This window comes from Fulvia fulva, chromosome 13, assembly GCF_020509005.1.
Source record: "Fulvia fulva chromosome 13, complete sequence".
NCBI lineage: Eukaryota > Fungi > Ascomycota > Dothideomycetes > Mycosphaerellales > Mycosphaerellaceae > Fulvia > Fulvia fulva.
Window position 1 is genome coordinate 1,685,087 of NC_063024.1, and position 19,341 is coordinate 1,704,427.

At 51.9% G+C, this 19,341-nt stretch overlaps 7 protein-coding genes across 7 annotated transcripts; 2 read left to right on the forward strand and 5 right to left on the reverse strand.

The window, feature by feature from the left end:
- Positions 1 to 127: 127 nt before the first annotated feature.
- CLAFUR5_14543 (Cyclochlorotine biosynthesis protein O) lies at positions 128 to 896 on the reverse strand (the record flags this gene model as incomplete). The annotated part of the gene is made up of 4 exons (XM_047913691.1): positions 128 to 358; positions 415 to 551; positions 614 to 742; positions 806 to 896. The coding sequence occupies 4 exons, from the start codon at positions 894 to 896 to the stop codon at positions 128 to 130; spliced, it is 588 nt and encodes a 195-aa protein (XP_047769325.1).
- A 384-nt stretch (positions 897 to 1,280) lies between these two features.
- CLAFUR5_14544 (uncharacterized protein) lies at positions 1,281 to 2,338 on the forward strand (the record flags this gene model as incomplete). Its single annotated transcript, XM_047913692.1, has 4 exons — positions 1,281 to 1,671; positions 1,726 to 1,818; positions 1,865 to 1,989; positions 2,054 to 2,338. Coding segments are annotated over 4 exons (894 nt in total), but the record flags the coding sequence as incomplete, so codon positions are not given.
- Positions 2,339 to 10,084: 7,746 nt separating this feature from the next.
- CLAFUR5_14545 (Tyrosinase ustQ) lies at positions 10,085 to 11,426 on the reverse strand (the record flags this gene model as incomplete). Its single annotated transcript, XM_047913693.1, has 5 exons — positions 10,085 to 10,311; positions 10,371 to 10,747; positions 10,801 to 10,927; positions 10,961 to 11,265; positions 11,329 to 11,426. The coding sequence occupies 5 exons, from the start codon at positions 11,424 to 11,426 to the stop codon at positions 10,085 to 10,087; spliced, it is 1,134 nt and encodes a 377-aa protein (XP_047769725.1).
- Positions 11,427 to 12,121: 695 nt separating this feature from the next.
- Positions 12,122 to 13,217, reverse strand: CLAFUR5_14546 (uncharacterized protein; the record flags this gene model as incomplete). The annotated part of the gene is made up of 3 exons (XM_047913694.1): positions 12,122 to 12,348; positions 12,556 to 12,921; positions 12,977 to 13,217. The coding sequence occupies 3 exons, from the start codon at positions 13,215 to 13,217 to the stop codon at positions 12,122 to 12,124; spliced, it is 834 nt and encodes a 277-aa protein (XP_047769323.1).
- Positions 13,218 to 14,756: 1,539 nt separating this feature from the next.
- On the reverse strand, positions 14,757 to 16,532 carry CLAFUR5_14547 (Peptidase S41 family protein ustP; the record flags this gene model as incomplete). Its single annotated transcript, XM_047913695.1, has 3 exons — positions 14,757 to 15,654; positions 15,717 to 16,104; positions 16,202 to 16,532. The coding sequence occupies 3 exons, from the start codon at positions 16,530 to 16,532 to the stop codon at positions 14,757 to 14,759; spliced, it is 1,617 nt and encodes a 538-aa protein (XP_047769324.1).
- Positions 16,533 to 16,748: 216 nt separating this feature from the next.
- On the forward strand, positions 16,749 to 17,607 carry CLAFUR5_14548 (Oxidase ustYa; the record flags this gene model as incomplete). Its single annotated transcript, XM_047913696.1, has 3 exons — positions 16,749 to 17,088; positions 17,159 to 17,277; positions 17,347 to 17,607. 3 exons carry the CDS (start codon positions 16,749 to 16,751, stop codon positions 17,605 to 17,607), a joined length of 720 nt encoding a protein of 239 aa, XP_047769321.1.
- Positions 17,608 to 18,560: 953 nt separating this feature from the next.
- On the reverse strand, positions 18,561 to 19,304 carry CLAFUR5_14549 (uncharacterized protein; the record flags this gene model as incomplete). Its single annotated transcript, XM_047913697.1, has 1 exon — positions 18,561 to 19,304. One exon carries the CDS (start codon positions 19,302 to 19,304, stop codon positions 18,561 to 18,563), a length of 744 nt encoding a protein of 247 aa, XP_047769322.1.
- Positions 19,305 to 19,341: the final 37 nt, after the last annotated feature.

Sequence of the window (19,341 nt, forward strand, 5' to 3'; positions counted from 1 at the left end):
TTTGTTCAGCTAGTCGTCGTAGTTTTCTTTTTGGATACATTGACATATACGCGCGGCTGACTCAATGCTCAAGCTCATGGTACTGCTCTGGCTCTGCTCTGTTTTGCACAGCCCATTCCTGAATCTGCTAAAAATTTCGGCACTTCCTCTTGATGTTAAAATCAGGCTTCATACCCGTCGGTCTTCTAGCATCATTAATGAACACAAGGGGTGTCACATCAGCGGTGCACATCAGCTGCTTGCGCAATCTTTCGATGCAGTGGTCAATGTGTCCACGGACGATCTCGCTCGGAGCGCGGAACGCCGTCACATTACTGTAGTCGTAGCTGTCGCGGTAAGTATACTGCCGAATCAAGTTCTAACGGAATCGTCAATGCCTCTGCTCTCAAGGAAAGGGGGTCCTACAGTGCATACCAAACAGTGCAGCTCGTGAAACACGTGGAGATAACCGAGCACGCCGCCACCATACTGTGGTGCAGCATGAGTATATAGTCCGGCGTTGGTTTTGTTGAGAGCAGACAGTTTGCTCTCGGGGAACTGTGATCTTGGAACTGAAGACATGGTTGTCAACGTTTGAAGCATCGACATTGTGGCGGATATGATGTTGTAATACCGTGCGACAGTTTTCTCCACGCCAACTCCACGTCCGGTGTTGGCTGGCCTCGGTACAGGGATGGCTGCATCAGGTGATTCTGTTCTGTGAACTGTGTGTATTGCAGTACATTTGTATCTAAGAACGGGGCTGCGCAGGGAGTGTTAGCATCGGACGCGTCGGTGATGTATCATGTTAGTGCGGAACTCTTACAATATGGCGAAAGCTGTGCGCCACAATCGGCGTCGCTGGGCCTCGACAGGATGGTGTGCAATACCAGGAAGGCGATTACCATTGACTGCATGGCCACCAGCAAAAGCACAGGCACTGTCCAGCTGTGAGCACGGCTGGAGCGCTTGGTTGTGCCAAGCGCCTCGTACGAGCCTCGTCTCCAGGACCCAAACATTGCGGTTGAGAAGCTTCGAAGCGCGGTAGAATAACCACACGCATCAGCTTCATCTGTGCAGCGATGCCATTGTGTTGGCGCTACAATATGAGCGACGTTCGTCGGTCCTCAAGACTGGCGCGCGCGACAGCTCGCGCGTACGCGCAAGACGGCGCGCCAAAAAGAGGGCGCCAAAGCAAAGCATGCACGCTGTCACCACGCCCATACACGCCCGTACACGCCCATACACGCTTCCTGGGACGCCGATGCCGTGAGTGCTCGATTCCCAAGGCGTACGCGTAGCTTCGCGCTCTATCTCGACTAGGTGTGATTGCAATCAACATGCCCTTTGGTGCGAGCAGAGGAAAGGGAAGAGAGTGGTGGCGTGGCTCCGCTTACATGGCCGTTAAGGAGTTCGACGATGGCGAGCGAGAAAGCAGTCGCGACGAGCCTGTGCGAGAAAGTGTCGTCCATGCAAGGTATCCGACTATACAGAGAATGTCAAGCCTGTGGCGTGCGATGCTTAACGCTTTGCTGCTTGCGTCTGCCATGTTCGTTGCTGCTTTCCTGGGCACGGGCTCGGCCATTGTTGCGTCGAAGGCCAGTGGTCTTCATCCACAAAGACGCAGCGCTCAAAGCGTTGAGAGTCCGATGCGGCTCACTAAAGGAACTAGAATTCCTTTTCTGGAGAATGGTATGTCTACGCTCGACGTCGATAGGACCACCAGAGCTCAATGTCCCTTCGCAGTGCCTTCGAAACCCTCAAACTTCACTCCGCACGAGATTCTCGGCCTACCCGCGACGATTGAATCAGACAAAGCCTGGAATGCATTGATCGGTCGTAAGTAGGCACCTCGATACGGGAAACCTAGCTAATGGCATTGAAGCGTTGAAAGGCTACATTGAAATAGCCCGTCCTGAACAGTACGGTCTGCCTCCGGGTATCACCCATCCGTCGGACCCCAATAAAAGCATATATGGCTTAGCCATGACCCATGAGCTACACTGTTTGGTAGGCAAGCCTTTAGTCTTGCGAGATGTGTGGTCAGTGACATCTAATCATCATTCCGCTCCAGATCAGGATTCGCACCGCCTTCTACGATCTTGTTGAAGGCCGTCTGACGCCCGAGGATTTTCATAGCCCGCCTCGCCGCCCGGTAGAAAAGCTTCTTGCTTTAGACCACGGAGCATTTCATCTCAACCACTGCTTCGATTACTTACAGGAGGGTCTTCGTTGCGCAGCACACCTAGACGTCCAGTACCCGGTCATGCATAGCGGCGCGGGAATCTTGACAGGTGAACGAATGTGCAAAGATTGGGTATGCATCCCCGTACATTGTTATTACTGGCCAGCTCGCTAGATTGCTAACTTCGAACAAGGACGTTGTTCGTGTTATTTTGGAACACAACTCGTTCGATGCTTCTAACATGACGCTATAGATATGCAGGCTAATAATGTCACTTCGTGTAAGGGCGCGCGTACCATAGAGTCTAATTGAGATAGTTGTTGTTCTACGAAGCTACGAAAGAGGAGCGCGAGGCGCGGCGGGCTAATAAGGAAGCGCCAAGCCGCGCTAACCCGATGCGGAAGGTCCGCGGTTCAGCCGGGCCGACGCTTCGGCAGTGAAGTGGCGCGGGTCGCCCGTGACAGTACCCCCCCTCCCAAAACACGCCTCAGTCCTCTGAGCGTTATCCATCTTATGAGGCCACTTGCCTGTGCTGCTCTATAGTCTCGCGAAAGCCTAATCATCCTCTAGAGCCTTGTCCTTATCTAGTAACACCTCTGTCTCTAAATCTACCTTCAGTTCATCCTTTAGCCTATCCGCGACCGGCTTCCTTCGAGAAACATGTTGCCTAGTTAGCTGGCTTGCCCCAGACCTAAGTCTGTCTTCGGCCAGCACTCGCGTATGATCCTTATAGCCAAGGTTAGGTATCATTGTAGGCTCTATAGGTCTTACTAGAGCATCGGTACAACTGCTAGTACTGTCGTAGAGCTGAGGGCGGTAGATGAGACCGGTGACCCTAGTTGCGACGGCAGGCTTTCCCGTAATCTGGCTAGCATAGCGGTGCGTAGTGAACATGTACGGAGCAGATTCTATTAAAGGTATAGTTCGAGGCGACTCATTCGTAACGGTGTCGTTCTGCTAAGTGACCCTGATCGTGTTGAGCCCAAGCACCTTAGTGGCTAGTGGAGACCAGTCGGATGGAGCTGCGAAACCTGTAGGCGTGGACAACTCCGGCCGGTTATAGTGAAAGTCTGTAACAGCGGCGGCTACGTGTTTAAATATGTCCTCAGCCGGTTGCTAGGTCTCACCATCCTCCTCATTCTGATATCCTAGCCATTTCACCTTGTACTAAGTGTCCACCTTGCGCTTCTGTCCCTTCTTCACCTTACCTGCTCGCTTACGAGTGTACATGTCCAGAATCTTCTCTACTTCGTATATCGGGGAAGTAGGTGTAGCTACCACGTCGGCGATCGCATTAGCTTCGGTCGTGTCGGGCTCGATGACTACCGGCGGCGGCGGTGCGAGGTGCTAGTCTTCGAGTGGAGGTAAGTTTGGGTCGTCGGCTTTTTGTAGAAGGGAGGTGTAGAAGCAGTTGTCGAGCCCTACTATCGTATCTAACAAGTCTAGCTTGTACGAGAGTCTAGTAGGCATCACCTCAGTGATTCTGTAGGGACTAGCGTATCGTCTGTCGAGCTTCTTAGACGGCCGTGTCGTGCGGATGTTCTTTGTGCTAAGGTACACTATGTCGCCCACTTTGTAATCTAGTAGGATGCTTCGATAGCGATTCGCGGCCTTAGCTTATAGCGCTTACGACATTCTTATATTCTCTTGTAGATTCTTATATAGGCTACATAGTCGCTTGACAAACGTCTTAGCAGATTTGCTGTCTAATCGCTATAGTGTCGTCATCTGTCGGTCTTTGCCTGCCTACACGTCGATACGCTCCGTGAATTCTAGATTGTAGCTAAGCGTGACATAGAGAGGAGATACGCCGGTGGTCTCTAAGATATAGTTGTTGATTACGAATTGCGCTAGACAAAGCCAGTCTGCCTAATCACTTTGTGCCTCGTTGACGAATATGCGTAGGTACTGTTCTATAGCCTAGTTCGTACGCTTAGACTGTCCGTCAGTCTTAGGGTGGTAGGAAGAACTTAGCTTGCGATTAATACGTAACATCTTATAGAGCCTCTTCTAGAAAGTCGCGATCCACTACCGCCCTCTGTCCGAGGTGATAGTGTTAGGTAGGCCTCGACGGCAAAAGACGTGTTTAAGGAAAAGTCTTGCCGCGTTCTGTGCTATTATAGCTCCGATAGGAATCAACTCGACTTCTTTAGTCAGTCGGTCCGTGACGGTCATGATGTTGTTATAAGTCATGCCGTCAACGGTGCTGTCTAGAAGTTCGACGACGAAGTCGACTGCGATATGTCTCTAAGGTCGGTCCGGAACAGAAAGTGGGTACAATAATCCTAGTGGCTAGGTGTGTAGAGATTTCGATGTACGGTAGGTGCGGCAATTCGCGGTGTATCTACGCACGGATCTTGCCAGCCCAGGCCAGTAGAATTCACGTGCTACGAGTTCGTATATGCGTGCCCGCCCTAGATGTCCTGCTACTGGAGCATCGTGGTTCATCTTGATCAATCGAGTCTACAGAGCTTGGTCATTTAGTACCTATAGGCTCTAACCTTCGTACTGATTACGGATATATAACATGTCGCTATCCACCTTGCAATACGCAGGGTGTATCTTCGCCTTCTGTAACAAAGAAGGGATAGTGCTGCTATCCTTCTACAGCAGCTTAATAGCTGCTTTGAGCTCGCTGTCTAAAGCGTAAGCGGTCGTTATGCGGTATTCGAGTTCGGCTTTAATCTAGACTTTATACGTAGGCTATACTAACTGCGGTACTAGCTTAGGTTCTGGAATGAACTCTACGGCTTTAGGGTTTAGTAGAGTCGTGTCTTCCTCCTCGGGCGTATCTTCGACGGTGGCTTATATAGAGTCCATCTTGAGGAATCGCTCCGGCGGAAGCAATGTCTAATGCTAGTGCTGATTTCTCGGATCGTCCACCCCCTACGGAAGGTCCTAGCTGCGTCTCGTCAGGCTATCTAGCTTGGTTCCTTGTACCCCGGGGCGATATATAATCTAGAAGTTGAATTGCGACAGGAACTCTACCCACCGTGCTTGCCGACGATTTAGCTACTTCGTCGTTATAAAGTATTCCAAGTTCTTATAGTCCGTGAATACCTTGACTGGCTCGCTACTATCATCTGCTTCATAGGCTAGCTCCGGTCGCTATTCCTCGAAGGCCTTGATGATTGCGAGGAGCTCCTTATCGTAAATCTCGTAATTGCACTCCTGCGGACTAAGCTTCTTCGAATAGAAGGCCACCGGGTGCAAAACGCCTTCGTCATCATACTTTAATAACACTCCTACGTTCATAAAGTCTAAGGAATCCGTCTCTACTACGGTCTGTCTGCCCGGAACGTAATGCGCGAGCATGCCCGCTTTGCTAAACGTAGCTTTCAATACGTCGAAGGCGCGCTGACAATCTACTGTCTAGTCGATTCTCCGATTCTTGTGATTGCTAGGTCCTTCGCTTCTTGTCAGATTGGTCAAAGGTGCGGCTAGTCGTAAGAAGGCCTCAATAAAGCGGCGGTAGAAGTTGGCGAAGCCTAGGAAGGCCTATACATCTTTTAGGTTTGTTGGTGCTTCCTATGTCTGTATGCATTCGAGCTTCTCTAGATCTATCTCAATTCCGTCAGGCGTGATAATTAGTTCTAGGTACTTGACTCGCTACTAATGGAATTCGCACTTGTCGATGTCTACCGTCAGCCCTACGTCTCTAAGCTTGATAAGGACTTTACGCACATACTCGACGTGTTCTTCTAGTGTATCGCTAAAGATTAGCACGTCATCTAGGTATACGGAGACGAAGTCATCTAAATGTTCCTGTAATACCTTATTAATGTAAGACTAGAACGAGGCTAGGCCGTTACACAGTCCGAAGGGCAATACGAGGCATTCGTATATGCCGTACCGTGTCGCAAACGCCGTCAACCATTCATGCCCCTCTGTAATACGTAACTTGTTAAAGGCTACTACAATGTCCAGCTTCGTGAAGTACTTCTTGCCGTGTATGCGGTTGAGCGTCTCCTATATTAGGGGAATCGGATATCTGTTCTTGATCGTGATAGCGTTGAGGCCGCGGTAGTCGATATGTACTCGTAGCCCTCTACCTAGTTTCCTCACAACTAGGACCGGCGCAGGCGATTGACTTGTCTTTTGGCCTACTTTGCGTATTTTGCCTTCTTCGGATTGCTCTAGTATCCACTTCTTCACAGCTTCATTTTCCTTCTTAGCCAAGCCGTAGGGTTTGCGATATAGTGGCTCCTAGGGCCCGTCCGGTTTGATATAAATCTCGTGATCTATCCCGGGTCGATGAGGTGGGAGTCCCTTATGATCTTTCGCCAAGAAGGCGTCCGCGATGTTATGATACATCTATAGGAGCTTCTCCTTCGGATTGTGGTTGAATTGCTTGTTTAGGAACTGATCCAGGTCATCAGCCGCCATAGTACTTAGCTTCAGGTCGCCGCCCTCGTCCTCACGTCCCGTAGGCAAGATGTAGAAGCACTCAGCTCTAGGCCGGTACGCGTACATCTCCTATACGCGTTGAGAAACGCCCTGGCAGTCCACCTCTTCTTCGTCGCCTACACCAAACGATAAGACATTCAACTCCGCCCCTCCTGCTATAAACCTACCGGAGGTTCTAGTGAAGGGCACTGGTCCGTATCGTACTTATGCCTACCTTCTAAGGTGGTTTAGGGACTGTACTATTGTCGATGTCCGGTTAGGTAGACAATGACCAAAGCAGTAGTCGGATCTGAAAGCTACCTCACCTATAGCCTAGAAGATGTCGGGGTTGTGCTAGCTTAACCATAGCAGTCCAAGGACGATGTCGTACTCGAGGTCGGTTACGTAGCATATCATTTGCTCGTGATGACCACCGATAACTACGTCGATCAAGGCTACGTAGGTAATGCGCCGTGCACTTACCTTTCTATCTCCTAGCGTAAGCCTCTTGCTTTTCACCAGCTCGAAGAGGGGTATCATATGTTTGCGTGTGAATTTCTAGTTAAGAAAGAGAGATATGCTCGTAGAATCTAATAGGCCTCGAGCCTTTTTATGTTGTATTATTACTAGTAGTACTATATGAGGATGTATATCTAGTTGTTGTCCTTTTAGTGCGCAAGCTGACAATCTTAGCTCGCCCTCACTATAGTCCGCCTCTTGCATTCTGTGTCTCTCAATCTCATGCTCTTTCTGACCTAGGAAGTTCGGTTGACCGCTATCTGCTACGCTTAGGCAGCGGTCGTGCCCTCTCCCTATTGCTATGGGTCTGTAGCAAGGGAGCTAAGGTTCGGGTTAGCGTTCGCGTTGTTTCGTGGTCGCGGTGGGCGATAGTCGCCATCGTAACCGTATATCGGGCACTCGGGGTTAGTCGATATATACGAGCCTATACGGTAGCGGTAGCACTTGCCTTGCTTCTTGAGTTCTTCGCGCTGCTCACGGTTAAGCTATAGTAGATTCTGCAATTAAACGGGCAGATCTTCCTTCTTCTTAGTGCCGGCGTATTGCGGAGGACGCTAGACTACGGCACCTGCTACGCCTGTAGCGGTACTAGTAGCTACTGAGCTGTTCTAGTTGTTCTAGCCGCCGTTACCGTTGCCACGAGGACGCTCCTTCTACGGGTATAGGCGGTCTGTTTCGTAGAAGCTCTCGTCTAGGGCAGTGTACTCTTCGATAACGTCCTGCATGTTATATAGTCGACGGTCGACTTCGCGGTCACCGAAGGTCTTAATAAAGTACTTACGGTTCAGTCGGTTACGGAATAGCATAAGCTCGGTCTCATCGCTCTATTCTATCTAGGTACGCAGCTTCGAATAGCGAGCGTAGAAGGCCACGAAGGTCTCGCCCTGCTCTTGCTTGTAGGTAGCGATGTCAACTATAGCCTTGGTTCCTTCGTTACGGGTGCTATACTAGCGTATCATCCAATCTAACAGTTCTTCGCCCGTCTTGAACTCATTGAAGGACTGTTGCCCTAGCACAGGGATCCTCGGCTTAATGCTTCGCTAGGGATCTCCTTAGGTCTATCCGTACACGAAGCGTAGACCATCTGCTTCTGTGCGGAAAGTGGCTATAGTCAACTTTAGGAGCACGCTGCTATACTAGCTGTCGAAATTCGGATCGTCATCGTTCTTGAAGTGTCTAGGATCTAGCACGCCTTTCCTAATCTCTATGCCGCGAGTCAGGGTGCGGTCGATAGTGAACAGGCGTTTAGAGAGGTCCGTGAGTAGTGTCTATGTGCGACTAGAACGTGGTCTCGAGTCGCGGTTGTCTAGGCGTAGGCGATCATCGCGGCGGTTGTTACGTCTTCCGCTATTGCTATTATCATCGTCATCTCTACCACCACCACCCCCGTCTCCACTAGTAGCTTCGCGGTACTTGCGTATCAGCTACTCGAGTGAAGTCTTACGTAGGCGGGAACGAGAGGGTCGGCGACCAGATCGGCCTCGATTACCTCCTTCGTTCTATGTGGTGCCTATAGCTTCGAGTCGAGCCTTCAAGTCATCGATCTCCTTCTGTAGGGCCAGGTTTTTTGCTTTAGCGTCCTACTTCTTTGCCTCGGCATCCTGTGCCTTCTTCTTCTCTTTCTCGTAGATCTCACTGAACTGCTTATACAAGTTGTTAGCTTCCTTATACTTCTTCTCTACCTCTTGTAACTTGGCTAGGTCGCAATCCTTCTTGCTCTTGAGGTCCGCGGCCATTCTCTACGTTATAGCCTCTTCGCTTTGTAGCATCTTATAGATGCCGTCGTACTCGGTGTATAGCGTAGTATACTAGTCGTTCTGGACGGTATTAGCTCGCTCCATCACATCGAGTTGCTAGCCTTTAGTAATTACAGTATTGACTGCCTGCAGCACTAAATCGTAGGTGGTCTTTAGGTGTTAGGAAGCGAGGTTCGCGAGTTTGTCTAGATCGACATTCTGGTATTCGGATGCGAGGATATACTCTGCCTCGTCGAGTGACAGATACACCTCGTCTAGTTCGTCGGGGTCGTTAGGGTTCTCTTCGAGCTTGAACTCGAACAGTTCTATGAAGTTAATCTCGCTAGCTGCTACTCGGTCGACAGCCTTCTAGTATACTTCGTCAATCTCTTACTACAACGCGACACCGGTGTTGACTATGACACGCCGGTTGTCGTCCTATGTCTGACTCTGAGGAAAAGAGGAGAGGTCGGGGAAAAGAGAGGTGCGTTACTGCTTGCCTTTGCCCTTCTGATTAGGCTTCTAGGGTGGCGGTATGCCGCTATCTATCTATAAGGTCATGTTGTCTAGGTTGTTCGGGGGAGGCGTGACGATGCCTGTATCCTGACTGTTTACTAACGCGCGACCACCTGCTAATGATGTCGCCGCGTTGCGCTCTCTAGGCATCTGCGCGCAATGCGCCTTACCGTGTTCTAGGGTGTCGCGCTCTCGCGATTCGAGTTCTGTCCTGTTGTTACGCGTCCCTTACCTGAATCCGTGATCTGGGTAGGGTGGTAGAACAAACTGTAAGGGCGCGCGTACCATAGAGTCTAATTGAGATAGTTGTTGTTCTACGAAGCTACGAAAGAGGAGCGCGAGGCGCGGCGGGCTTATAAGGAAGCGCCAAGCCGCGCTAACCCGATGCGGAAGGTCCGCGGTTCAGCCGGGCCGACGCTTCGGCAGTGAAGTGGCGCGGGTCGCCCGTGACACTTCGATATTACGCAAAGTCACGGCTTCGACATACTTCTACATGGTTTACTATACTGCGGGAGCTACTATATGGAATGCAGTCTGTTATCTTTACATGCACTCATATGTACCAAATGATGTTGCTTATATCCCTGTTTGACCGCAAAGCACGAACAGACATATGCCTTACTACGTAGTCTGTAGATTTTTAACAAGCTAGACGACGATACCGACGCCGTTGACCTTTACATATCAAGACTTGTGGACTCAACCAAACCTGCTCGAGGTAGGGCTCGGCATCTCGTCAGGCACGATTATCAGGATGTAAATATCAATAAGTGTAGCAGAGCTCTTCACTATGTGAATCCATTGCCCTCCAAACGGGCACATCCTCGACGAACCCCCCGAACAGGAGCATATCTTGCAGACTAGCATTCTCGTCCGTTGAATTGAACATGTGTCGACCCTCATAGGCCATTAGTCTCACAGTCGGCTTCTGCTGTTGCCATCGCCACCAAATGTGGTCAAGCTGTGCATGATGGAGGAAACATAGCGGATCTAGCGGTAGCACAGTGTTGGTCAGCTGCTGCACTTCAACACTAGGAGCTTACTCTCACCGTTTGCAGCGGTCAAGGCCAGAAAATCGCCTCCCATTCTTGGGTGGACAGTGTTATGCAAGCGGGATTCCAGCTCCCTGACGAAATCCTTGTAGCTTTCGTGCCGCATGATTCGACCTATAGCCTCAGGGTTGTACCAATGGCCTGCTATTCCACCCGATGTCCCGTTGTTAGTAAAGCCCCGTGATAGACAGTGCGTTATGTATGTGTGGTTGTACATGATGGGCCGGAGGTCGGCAAAAGGTCCGTCCTCGACGCATGTGCCGTTACCAACGCTGGCTCTCCCGCCGCGAATACCGTTACTGCCAAAGCCGCTGTCTGGATCCCAAATGGATGAGTTTGCGAGATCAATCCAGTCTAGTGTCCAGTCCCAGTAACTGCTCGAATCAGATTAAGATTCATGGTCCATATTCAGTGTCAGGATACCTACGGAACATGACCTGAAAAGCCACAATACTGGCGCATCATCTTCTCCCACTGATGTAGTGTCCAACGATGCCATGGTAGAAATGCTGCCGAGCGATGGCCTATCAGAGAAGTTAGATGGCGCTCAACCGCTGTGAGATATCTCTCGAATGAATGTTACCCACACCATGAGCCGATACTTGCATGAAGATAAGCAAAATCATCGCTGACACTGCCGTTATGAGTCCACCGAGAAGGGGTGTTGCTCAGGCAGTTGACAGACCGAACGAAGTCGTCTCGCTCAGTCGGGATTAGGGCCCGCCACTCTTGACGTATGGCGGTTTCGACGCAGGCAGTTGAAACTCGCACGCTCTGCTCAGGGAGGAGCAATAGACGCCGTGAGAGCGTGAAGGTGATTGCTGTCAAGGCTAAGAAGATCAAGACGAGCTTTTGCCAGTCTATGGCTAGGTGTTCAGAAGCAGGGGGGTCGCTACGACGACAATGGCTGTCAGCAAACTAGACCAGACAGACAGCGGGCAGTAACTCGACCTGCCTATTCCCATGCTCGGCATCTTCTTCGGTATCAATGTGGCTTGTGGTACTAATCAGAAAGTATTGTCGATGCTTAGCACGTTGCAGTCTGAGCGCCATATTGTTAGACCCGTTCAACACTGCAGGAATATCAACTGTCTTGCTGCCAAGAGTTTATCAAGTCCGTCCTGCTGCATGCACCAAGTGCCCGATGGTGCAGGAGAAAGCCATTTGCCGACGACAACTTTCAACGCAGTGCCTGCAAAGTCGTGGCGAGGCGCCCCAAGTAGTCTATCTTGGCGCTTAGGAAGTGAGCTTCAGGCGCCAAAAAACTGGGCAGCACGATTGATTTGCCTAGGACTCCAATCCCGTTTTATCTCCTGAAATACACTATGCGATCTGCAGTCTCGATAGCTCGATCACTTGCGTATGTCAGCAGAGATAAGAAGAGTGGTACTTTCTGTTTGCACGGCCTGCTCCGCGAGCGGGTAGACGTTCTATACCTATGCCTAATCTTCATGCGTCAACGAAATGCAAGGACGCGCCAAAGCGTGCAAGGCAGACACGCTACCGACGTGATATCCGAGTTCCTGCGACCAAGGTCCTAATAGCCATTCAAGGTACCGACAGACCGAATGTGCATAATTCAACATTATAGAAATTTCCCGGTACCTGTGAGCTCGTGGTGTGAGCAGAATCTTGTCTTATCGACCGTGATGCTCGCATTAACAGTTCCACATCGGTTGTACAATCTAAGGATCGCATGGACTCCTTCTATGCACCGTTTCCTCTTATCACTGGCGAAACAGTGGATATCAGGACCACTCCGTGGCTGTCACAGCCGTACCAGGGGCTGGTGGCACTGCTAGACTGCCGTTCAATCTCTCCGAAACCCAATTGCGGACCTTCTGCCAGTCTCTGCAGGTGTGCGGCTGGTTCGAGTCAATGTAATTATCACCGAGACTGAGGTAGAACTTCGAGGGAATGGGCGTAAGATCTGCCTTGCATATAATAGTTTGTCGGAGGTGATCAAGACAGTGATCTGCGAAATGTCAGCCATGTTGAATCTGCGCCTCTCAAGTCCTCGTGCCCATCTGGTCCCCAGTTGAGTCCGCTTGGAAACGATTTTCTCCGCAAAGTTGGAAGCTGGCATGACCAGAATGGGGGGCACGAGAATCTTTTGAGAAGAACAATAGCACAATAGTCCTGCCGCTCGGTTCTTCACGGAAGCATCCCTGACGAAACTTACCTCTGTGCAGCGTTTCGTGTACAGGGCTGTCCTCGGCGTAGTGTTCCGGATACAACGACTTGCGAATGTGGTCTAGACAGTGTAGGGTATGCATGACTTCAAGAGCCGCAACATAGCCTCGTTGTCTCGGACTCCAATACTGTAGATATTTCGGCCCCCATGCCTCCTGCGCTTCTTCTTCCGACAGCAGGAAGAATCGACCCCAGTGCAGAAGGGCCCACTCATGATCGATGGAGCGGCGTGGCTCGCCAATGTAAACAGGTCTCGATACACCATCGTCCGGAACGTATTCGGTGCCGTCATCCAGGAATTCCGCACTGCCGCTAAAAATCGTGTCATGCAGCTTGATCACCGACTTGGCTGGCTCTATTTGACAAGTTCAGTCGTCAGAAACATCCCGATAGGCGAGAGGAATCCTTACCTAGTTCATGTGCGAAACCACGTGCGAATGTGCCGTGACGTGTGACTGTCCGCAGCGTCCACCAGCGGTGCAAAATTATGGCCAAGAGCAGTGACGTGGTGACGATGAACCATGTAACAAGCCGCCGCTCTCTTGCTCGAGAGCGAGAGCGCCATTGGCATAGCTGTCGTAATTCCGCATACGAGTCATTCTGAGTTTGCTTCCAGTCCTCACTGACGTTGTCGCTCGCAATCGATGACATACTGTGGCCTGTGAAGGGCCCCTCGAATCTTGTGAGGAATGAGCCAAGATAAGACTGAAGCGGTTAGGCCTCACCAGACTCCAAGCCCGACGTACGACCATAGTCTATGATGGAGCGACCTGTCTAGCTGACTAACGTCAGAAGCGAGATGCTGCTTGGAATAAGCTCGCTGTCCCCTGTGACTTTGGCGCAATAGGCGCTGGTGATGGCGCCAGTGCAGAGCTGCGCTCCTGTATTGCGTTCATCCGGATAACAGTGTGATATATGTCACTCTCGATGCCGACGACAGGTTGAACATCCCGAAAAGCAGGACATATTATCATGAAGCTCACAATTTGTCTGCTTGCACTTGGTGGAATTGCTGCTATGGCGCTCCCAGTGCTTGTCAGCCGCACAATCAAACAGGTATCAACGAAACACTCATCCAGAATAATGGGTTCGTTTCCTCACGCAATGTTGATAGCATCAGATTGATGAAGCTTTGCATGCCAGTAATGTAAGTTGGAATACCCGTTGTTGCACTTCGAGATGGACAAAAGGCTGATCACAGCTCCAGTGTAGGTCAATGTGACGAGATCTCGTGCTTGAAGCCACGGGTCAGGTGAACTTCTACTGACTTCATCGCAGAGTCCGTAATCATCAATGAGTCATCAAGTTGGCAAAACTAATTTCTCGCTCGAAGCGCGCTGGAAGATCTTCATGAGTTCGATCGGAAGTAGACTGGGCGATAGCCCAAGCGAGATTTGGGGGTCTTCAGTGAGGTCCACGGTAGGAGGTAGCGAGGATTCGTTGTTACGCCACGAGGGAGACGATGGGTGGGTGGGTGCGGAAGGGTAGCTTCCCAAGTTGGGATCGTCGGGCTGCTTCAACCAGCAGCGAAGTATGATCTGTAGAAGAATTCTATGAATACCGATGGAGACTGTAATGTGCCTACAGACGCGACCGCTGGCCTATCCAAGGACTTGCGGAGACTGTGGAGAGGGAAACGGCATCATCGAGGAGTGGCTTTCTGAGGCCTCCACGCATTGTCCGTCTCCATACGTAGCCTCCAGAGCGTCCAGCCATACGGACTCGGGCTGGAGAATGTTTGCCAAGGTTTGAAAACGTCTGCAGTCCGCAGCTTCATATCTGAATTGTCGCGGTGTCTCATCGTCGTCCTCTTCGTAGGAGCTGCGAAAATTGACGCCGCTCTGTCCTTTCATGTCAAATCGCAATGGGAAGTCGGCAGGTAAAGGAGGCAACAAGTTCTGAAGCTTCGCAAATAGATACTCATCCTCGGCTGTGTGGTGAGTTTTTGTTGCGTTACTTGCCATCTCAAGTGCCATGGCGATGTATTGAGCAATTGAAGACACAGACCAGTACTGCGCTCCCTTGTTGCTTCCAACAGCTTGTGCGGATCTGTAACGAGGACGGCCGCCAAAGGTGACGGTACGGACGCCCTGCCTTTTCATTTGTTGGGCAAAAAGTGCACAAGTGGAGGAGCACCGTCCATTTGTGAGCTTTGCATAAAACATTAGCGAGCGACGTCCACCAATCTCGTCATTGACTAACCATGATTATGTCTTGGGGGCGGAAAGGTGGATGACTCTTGGCAATTGAGCAATCTTCTCTGCTGGCTGGTGTTTGACAAGTAGATGTGGCGCTCGAGTGGAAAAGAGCATACAAGCGCGACATGTTTGTGCCTCGATACTCGTCAGGACCATAGAGCGTGGCCCACGAATGGAAAACATGCTCTTGAGCTGGATTTACGGCGTCGTGCGGAAGGATAGTCAGATCCACAGGAGCTTGCCCCGGGGCGGAGTAGTGCTTGGAAAAGATCTGACCCATAACGTCCACCAAGTCGTGGGCGCGAAAGCGTGTTGCGGAGTACACATCGCGGCCAGGGAAGAGTAGACGGAATAGGTTTAGTCCTAGTTCGACATCCCCACCGCCATTATCAGAGAGGTCGATAATCAACTTCGTCTTCCCTTCCGTCACCGCATGTTGCAGAATATGCTCTGTTGCGGTGGTGTAATTGCTACCACCGTGTCTCGCCTTGAAGGAAGGCACTTGAAGCACAGCAACGTCCGAAAGTCGGGCACTGGCCAAGTAATACACCTTGACTGGGGTATCACTATGCTCTACGTCGGGCTCGGGATACAAGTGGGGTGGACTCGCGGTGTCGTACCCGGTTCCGGTGGGAATTCTTTTTAAATCAGTAGGGGGTACAGAAGTCGGCAGACAGGCTGCCGTGAACAAATCCGGGCCATTCTCGTAGAGCATGGGGCCGTTCTCAGCAGGCCACGAGGCATGAGTATCGACAGTCGTATAGGATCCGTTTGCAAATTTGAGGCGAGAGCTGGCTGTGCCGGGCCACTTGCCCTTATAGCGTGTCCAGGCCCCGCCTGCATAAGCTCCTGACAGATGCGCGGCTGCTGAGGGGAAAAGATGATTGTAGCTGTTCGTTGCATGTGGATCAGTGGTGCCGTGTACATTAGCAACACAAGCCAAGGCACGTACCGAGCATCAGGATCGTGAGAGTTCAGCCACATGGCCACGTGTGACTCTAAATAGTAAGCGGCATCCATGCCATTGATCTCCACGACGGGCGAGACATGATCCAGATGATGTGCTCCGCGTCGCTGTGCATCGTCGAACGTGTAGATGGAGGGCAGTTTCAGCCCATCGTCGGAAATGGACACCAAAGGCAGGTCGCGCGTGAAGAGGAACAGATGCTGTGAGCACAACTCGATCTGCAGATGACCGTCGTGGGCAAGAGAGAGCAAGCGATTCAAGTCCGAGTCGAAGTCAAAGTGGCTCTCATAGTCGCCACGTGCTGCGCGGCTCCGAATCTTGGCGAGACCGGCGAGCAAGTCTACCGACGGAGACAAGTACTCCGGAGGGGCTTCTTGAGTCATGAGCGCGGGTTAGCGGAGGAAGGAGCGGGACGGAGCGGAGCGGAGCGGAATGGGACGGGATGAAGCGGAATCGAAGGAGGGACATACGGGGCAGGACGTCGAGTGTCGAGTGAAACAGCAGATAGGGGCGGTAAGCGTTGATGAATGCTGTGGCCAGAGTGGCGTTAAAGGGCATGGCACGCAAGCAATCGAAAGCCAACTGGCCCGGTATGCGCCAACGCATTTGCCTCTCCAAACTCCCATCCTGCAGGTGGTGCCAAGCTCGATACTGCCCTGCGATTTCTGCACAGGCCCGATCGCGGTGCGCACGACAGTAGGAAGGACAACAAATTGCAGCGGCCGCACCCAGCGTCCAGAGCAGCGAAGATGGCATTGTGCTTGACTTAGTTCTACTGCAGTGGAAGTGATGGGGAGACATCCTTTACCATGCCTGCTTTGCACAACGCGACATCGGCCAAGGCTGGAGGCGCGGCGCCAGCGCGAGGCGCGGCGCCATCCATGGAGTCCATGGCCCACACTGCATTGCGGTCATGCTGCTGACCGGCTAAAGTATAGGTCCAGGCAGAGGTACATTGTATGCTGTACACGCGCACACCCAGTGTGCTGCATGTAGACAGGCAGACAGTCAGCCAGTATGGCAGTCGCGCGTCCAGAGAGTTGCGAGGCATGGGAGCGCAAGCTCCTGCTCGAAGCCAACCACACCCAAGATGCCGTGTTGAAGGAGCAGCAGCAGGGACACCAAGAGAAGAGCTCGAGCAGCGTCATTGTGGCCATTGCGCTGCTGTTCCTCTCTACCGTGCTCGCCACCACCCTCGCTGCCGTACTAGCCTGGAAGTTGCAGCACGCGTGCCACCCGCAGGCCGTCGCGTGGTTGCCTCCAGACGTAGCTCGCGACCAAGTCTTCAAATATCAACCCATATTCGGCGGTGGTCTTAGCGATGAGTCAGAGCAAGCCTGGACAAACTTGATTCCAAGTGGGTACACCTGTTCATTCCATCCTTTACATCATCCACGCAAGCAGGCTAACGTCGGCGTTTTGGGCAGAGGGCAAGGGTTTCGTGCACATCAACAACGAGAGCCCCTTGGTTCCAGCCCCCGGCCTCAACTTGTCGCTGCCGCATCAGCGCGCTATGGTGGCTGTCTTCCATCAAATGCATTGTCTCGTACGTACTAGTTACCTCCAGCTTGTGCTTTCCCCTTGATTGACCGTTGGCTGACAATGCCGCCCACAGTACATGACTCGGAGCTCCTACTTCTCTGCCCGCGCTGGAAACTTCGACGACATCCGTCCCGAGCATTTGTCGCATTGCTGGGACTACTTGCGACAAACGCTCATGTGTGCCAGCGACACGACCCTGGAGTGGGTGCCGGCTCCACCAAACGATGGCGGAAGCACTGGATGGGGCTATCGGCATCAATGTAGAGATTACGGAGCAGTATATACGTGGGCAGAGAAGCACCGCGTGACGGATACAAAGAGGATCCATACCTAAGCGAACCCCAACACAGCCATTGCAGGCAAAATCTCATTAGAATCCTACATGGTGTAGAAAGTGAATAGGCTCCCTTGATACGCCCACCATCTTGCTTCCCAGGCGCTGCGAAAGTTTTCCGATGCCATTGCAGCAGGGCCATGAGAGCATGTTCGACCCAGAATCCCGATGTTTCACAATTCGACATCGCTTTCTGGCGACCGCTTTCGCACTGCGCCACATGACTTCTGCCATCAAAACACCCGACCCGACTATATACATCCATCTTATGCTGATGTACTCGTAGCTATGGAAGATTGCGGTGCGAACGCCATGGCACGGATACCAGCCTACAAGACCATGTCGTCTCGCCAACCTCGCTGTCAGCCCTGTCATACCTCCGTTCCACAAGCCAGGTCTGCACTAGCGCGTTTGCATCCCCAACACGCGATCCTGGATGCTGCTGGAGGTTACGTGCTTGATACAGCGTGGTCGTCTTGTCATGCGTGACTGCTGCACCAGTTAGAGTACGTTCAGAAGGTCGTGCATCCAACCCTACACTTGGAAAATATGGCACGTGCGCAGGTGGCTGCCAGCTTGGTAGGCAAATTTCCTGCAGCGGTGACTGCTTCAGCATAGCGTTCCATGATAACAATAGTGCGATTCAAATTTGGCGTGCCATTGGATGTCCGGGGCATGGGATTGTACCAGCTCGGGCTGGCCAGAGATAGAGCCAGACCGGTGTGCATCGACCACTGCATTGCTGCATCTACATGTCGCGGTAGAGGGCTCGCGGCCAGATTCAGTTTGTTCAATGCCGCCCGCTATCCAATATTTTGACCATTGTGGCGAAGACCATATCCATGTCTCGCACAAGAGCAAGGCGGAGCAGAAAGTCGTCATTCGAGGGTATCATCTCGTCCCAGTATCGTACCATACATCTTGTGCACAAGCTCTCCCCAGCCTCATCAACATTACCGCCGCTGCTGCTCCTCCAACTCCCTCTTCTTCGCCTCAATCTTCTGCAGCAGACTCTTCTCCTCAACCTCCTTCTTCTTCTTCTCCTCCAGCTCTCCCAGCTCCGCCATCTTCGTTACAATCTCCTCCCTCAAGTTTCCCGTCCCATCTTTTCGACTCAGCACCTCCGCGAACCACGTTTCGATCTCTTTGTCCGCCTCCGTCTCCCCACTGTACACATCATACCCTATTCCCTGCTTCACGAACTCCCTGAGGTCCTCCACGTCCGCAATGTCGTAGATCTTCATGAACGCGCCTGTGCCGGTCATGAAGATGGAGAAGGTGCTGAGGGTTGCAAGGAAGAGAGCTTCGGCTGCGTCTAAGCCGCCTTCGGCTTTGGCTTGGGTGTTGGATGGTGTGAAAGTGGGGACCTTGACGATGGGTTCTCGCGAGCCGGCGACTTTGGTAGCGAATTGTGGATAGGTTGCGAGCTGCTTCGTTCTGATAGCTCGACGCATCAGGAGCGCTGAGAGGGCTGTAAAGGCCAGGCCGCCGAAGAGGAGGGCATTCTGACGGCGGGCTCGATGGGCGGCATCGATGCGTTTCGGTATTATCGGTGCTGTGGCTTTGGGCTGGTCATCTTGCTGAGAGGTTGAGGACGAGGTTGACGGTGTTGTTAGCTGCTGCTGGGCCCGCAGGTCACCGGGTGCAAAGTATAGGTCCCACCACGACATCCATACAGATCCAGAGGCGGTGGACATGTAAGTGAATGCTATTCGCGATGTTCAGGGACTTTCA